This window comes from Propithecus coquereli, unplaced genomic scaffold, assembly GCF_000956105.1.
Source record: "Propithecus coquereli isolate 6110/MARCELLA unplaced genomic scaffold, Pcoq_1.0 Scaffold130, whole genome shotgun sequence".
Classification (NCBI taxonomy): domain Eukaryota; kingdom Metazoa; phylum Chordata; class Mammalia; order Primates; family Indriidae; genus Propithecus; species Propithecus coquereli.
In genome coordinates this window covers 3,383,141-3,387,874 of record NW_012137192.1, presented here as the reverse complement: position 1 = coordinate 3,387,874, position 4,734 = coordinate 3,383,141, and the positions used below count along the sequence as shown (strand labels likewise).

Here is a 4,734-nt window from a genome sequence, read left to right as displayed (position 1 = left end):
TTCCTCAGCTCCTCAGACTCGCTGCAGCTGCAGATGACCTGAGATATCCGTCTCTCTCCCTCTCCCTCCCTCCCTCTCCCTCTCACTCTCTCTCCTCTTCTCTCTCCTCTCCTCCCTCTCCCTCGCGCGCTCTCTCTCTCTCTCCCTCCCTCTGTGTCTCTCTCTGAATAATGAGCAACCAGAGGGAGAGAGAAAGCAAGACAGAAAGAGAGAAGGAAGACAATCTTCTCCTGCCACACAAAACGCCGGAGCACCAGGGGGTGCGCGAAGCCTTTCTAATAACAACAACAACGTGCAGGAGAGAGGAAGAAAAAAAAAAAAAGAAAGAAAGAAAGGAGGAAAGGGCTAGAGGAAAAAAAGGGAAGGATTATCCAAGAGCTGGAGAACAGCAGAAGGAGAAGCTGGAGGAGATGCTGAGGCTGAGGCTGCTGTCCCCCCTCCCCCCCGCCGAACCCCAGAAGGAGGCAAGGTGGTTGCAAAGTTAAGGCTGGGACATTGTCTTTGTCACTCAGAGCAACACGGAGCCAGGCCAGTGAGATGCAAGAGGAGGAGGTGGCGGCGGCGGAGGAGGAGGAGGTGGTGGTGGAGGAGGAGGAGGAAGAGGAGGAGAAGGAGGCAAAGGAGGAGGAGAAGGGGAAGAGGGAGATGAGATGAATAAAGACTTGCGGAGAAGGCGGTGCGAGGAGCGCGGCCGCCGGGCCGAGGCGTGCGCGCTCGCGTCCCGGTGGCGCCCGGCAGCCCTGGCCGACAGAGGAAGCCCCCCGTGAGGACCCTGCCCGGCAGCTCATAGCGCTCCCACCATCAGCCCTGCCCGAGGCGCCGAGCCCGGGCCCCAGAGGGTCCCTCACATGCATCCATCTAGAGGCCAATCTTTGCAAAGAACATACATGGGGAACTGGAGGTTGCAAGTCTAAACCCAGATCAACCACGTGGGGCTTTTTAATCCCTTTCCAGCTTGCGGTGTGAGTATCTCTAGTGAAAAGCTCAAATTGTCCATTACTGGCACGTATTTTGAAGTCTTCTCCCCCTGAAATAAAGGCTCATTGTGCGTTTTATTTCTTTTCTGATATGGAACGGGGGGGCTTGGGGGAGGGAGAGAACCCATCATTCCGAGCCTCGGAACCACCACTTTCTTTTCCTAACTTGTGAAATGTTTTGACGGCGCACCAAAAGAAAAAAAAAAGCCCACTTAAATAACTTTACACCCTCCAGCCCCGCGTTGTTTGCACTTTCTGGCTGATCATCTGAAGGCTCGGAAAGTAACAATCAGCGCTCCTAATGATAAGGTGTCGTGGTGTTGAAGACAAGAGAGCCAAAGATGAAGCTTTCACACCTTGAATTTTTATTTAGTGTAATTTTCCCCAAATAGTTCTGAACTATCTATTTTGCAAAGAAGTAGGCTTCCCCCCTCCACCAGGTCGAAAGTGTCCTAAGGCTTTAATTTGATTGGGGAGGGGGCGTCTAAAGTATCAAAAAAATCAATGCAGCGAGTCAGGAGCAATTGAAGTTCAAGGGCATGGGCTGGTTGTACTATTTCTATTTCTCGGATCCTTGAGTTGGACATCAACAGCCTCGGGAGAGAGAAACGCGCAGCGCGCGGGGCAGAGACCTTAATTAAAGTTTCTTTTGTCCGCGTCTGAATTGGGGGATGTTGCTGGATTCCTTTGCATTGAGGAGCGCGCATCCGGTGAAGGCGCGGTGTTGAGGATCCCGGGCAAGACTGTCCTCTTTAATACTCGACCCTTCCCCTTCCTCCCCCTAAACAACGGTCCGGGAAGATCGACCCATAAATCCATACAATAAAGGGGGAGAAGGGGAGACGCGCGCGGAGTTGGTTCCCATCCGCTAGCGGGATTTCATAAACAGATCTAAAGCCTCATTTTCCGAGATTTTCCTGACCGTATATTCCTGGGCAGAAATCTCTCACCCTGAGGCACGATTTCAGCCCCCCTTTCAGTCAACACTTCCTGCCCTTTTCTCCTCCCACTCACATTGAAAAGCTCGGGAGCCCTAAAAGGGTGTTGATGGCGGGGGTGATAAATAAATAAATAAATGACACTCTACGCGTGCGGCGGCGAAGAAAGGAGGCGGAGGGAGAGGGAAGGCGAGGAGAGGGATGAGAAAAAGTAGGGAGCGGAGAACCAGGAAGAGAAAAGGCAGAGGCGAAAGGGAAACAGGAGTCAAAGAGAAAGAAGAAAGGAGAGAGGAAGACGGTGAGGCTGCTCCGGACCGAAGCGATCCTGGCTTTGTGCGGAATTGCGAAGACTCCCCCGTTCCGAGGGCCCGGAGGGACCTGGGGAAGTCCTTGTGCCCCGAGCTCCTCCCTACGGGGACCCCGGGGGTGTCCGAGCTCTGGCCGCCGCTCCCCCATAAATTCCTCGTGGCAACCGGAGGAAGCGCGCCAGGTCTCCGCCGTCCCTTCAGTGTCCCGGCTGATAATTTACCTCTTTGTCTTTTAATAAAAAGCTGACTTTTTCTGTCAAGCTCTGCACCGGGAAAATAACAATCGTCTTTCAGGTTGAAGGCTCCTATGACTGCTGGGTTTTGGAGGCTGCGATAAAAGTCTTCATCGACGTGAAGGTACCTTCTGGGTTGGCTTGGGTCGGAAGTGCTAAGATGGGGGCCGTCCTTCGCCCGGGGGCAGGGGCGCAGGGAGCCAGGCGGTGCGGAGGGAGGAAGGAGCGACGAGGTCAGCGGAAACCTGGGGCTTCCAAGGCTCCTGGGGCACCACAGGGCTTCCCGCAGTCGGGGAATGAGCCCCGGGGAGGAGCCTTTTGCGAGAACGTGAGCGCGCCCCAACACGCCTCAGACCTCATAAACCCACTTGGCAAAGCCCGGGGAGCGGCTGGCGGAACGACTGCGGTGAACTCAAGAAATTAACCTGCGCTACAATTAAACGGGCGGCTGCCCTTTCGGACTCACCTCGAGCGACCGAGATAGAGAGAGCTCCCGAACCCGCCGCGGGGGGACCTGGCTCCACCCTCCCGTCCCAGGAGAAGAGGACAAAAAGGGGAGATGGACTTGGAGATGGCCCCGCCCTTCAAACGCTCCAATCCTTGGAAACCAAACCTCCTCTCCAAGCCTCCACGTCTGGAAGGGACAAAGGCAGCGAGGAGATCCAGAGACTGATGGGGAGGTGGTGGCTTTCGGGCTGCAGATGGGGGCGCGTTGGGGGAAAGGTACAATGGCTAAGTTTCCATCCGAAATACTGCATCACGGGATGGTCTTTAGAAGAGACACCCGGTCTTCTGGTTTAGAAGCAAACTGACTTCCTGAAGCTGTGAGCTGTTGCCAAACTCCCGCATAGACCTGTTTTTTGAACGTGGGAAGGCTAAAATTTCAATTAATGATGCCACACACATAATCTTTTCGACTTTTTAGAAGTCACAAGTGCCTTAACTTTGCAACTAAGATAGCTGGAAGAGATTAAACATAAGAGGAGCGGGCTTTTTGCATTTTGCTTGTTTGTTTTTATTGGAGGCAGTTTTTTAAATGATAGAAAAGCAACTGGATAAATAAAAGCCGGGTCAGTCAAGGAAAGCGCTGTGGCTGAAGGTTTTAGAAAACCTTAATAAACTTGGCACTTAAGTAACTGTAATTATGCTTTGCCATTAGCGAACCATTAAGATAAACAGGAGAAAGTTCACACCTCCTGCTATTTCATTCCCTAAGACTATCCACAAAGATAATACAAGCCTAGTTGGTGGGTTATCTTCTCCATCAGGAGGGTTAATGTTGAAATTTTTTAATTAAAATGGAAAAGCTTAGGTTTTATACACAGCCAACAATGTGAGGGCAGTCTCATGGGGGCATACTGGCTTCCTGAAATTTACCTTTTGTTACCTTACCCTATGTGATTATCCCCTGGAGTCATGAGGTTTCAAGAATTTATTAATATTCCAGGGAATATGAATATGTTGGAAGTCTGGACTTTCTTCTCCTTTATCATGGGTGACTGGCATACAGACTCCTCATAAAGAGAAATTATGGTTCATCAAAAGAGTGACTTTATGAGCATTAATAGAGTAATAAATCTTGCACTTTTAGTTCAAGAAACAGTGAAGTCCTATAATCAGAGTGACCCATGCAAATACAATATTACTTGCCCAATTCTAGCAGGATAGAGATCGTCTATAAATCATTTTAGTTTTTAAAGATTTAAAAAAGGAAGATGCCCAAATTTCTCAAAGGAAAGTGTTTATGGGGGTAAACGGGACTTCTAGCAAACCTACAGGAAGGAATAAAAAAAAGTTGAGAAGAGTTAGTAGACAGGCTATATAAAAAAGATAGAATTTCAACTGAAACGAGTGTATAGATGTTCTAATGTCATTGTTTCAATATTTATGTTCTATCATATAAAAAAAGAAAAGTCTTCCTGCTTCCTGAATACTGTACCAAAAAAAAAGAAAATCCAGTTGGTAGTCCTACTTTCTAAATTCCAGCTGGAAAACTGTTCAAGCTGATGATTTTAGCAAAACAAAGAGTAGGTGACTAGAGAGTATGACTTTTTCAGAAGTCTTAATTATTCCATTCTTAAACATTTAACCATATTGTTACACACCTCTTAACTTGGTGGTATTTCCCTGCCTATGTAAAACTCTTTTTCTATGCAATTCAGTGTAGTCTTTTTACTAATTGAGTTTGTGGTTTTCAATGGGTTATTTAATTTGAATTCTTGAGATCTTTACTCTTGTTGGAAATTACAGAAGTTTTTCTGAAAACTTCAAATTGGGT

At 48.7% G+C, this 4,734-nt stretch overlaps 1 protein-coding gene across 1 annotated transcript; it reads left to right on the top strand.

The window, feature by feature from the left end:
* The first annotated feature begins 650 nt into the window (after positions 1-650).
* LOC105805590 lies at positions 651-3,275 on the top strand. Its single transcript, XM_012638523.1, is given in 5 exon segments — positions 651-763; positions 2,581-2,750; positions 2,753-2,839; positions 2,842-3,160; positions 3,162-3,275. Coding segments are annotated over 5 exon segments (720 nt in total). The 3' UTR covers positions 3,193-3,275.
* Positions 3,276-4,734: the final 1,459 nt, after the last annotated feature.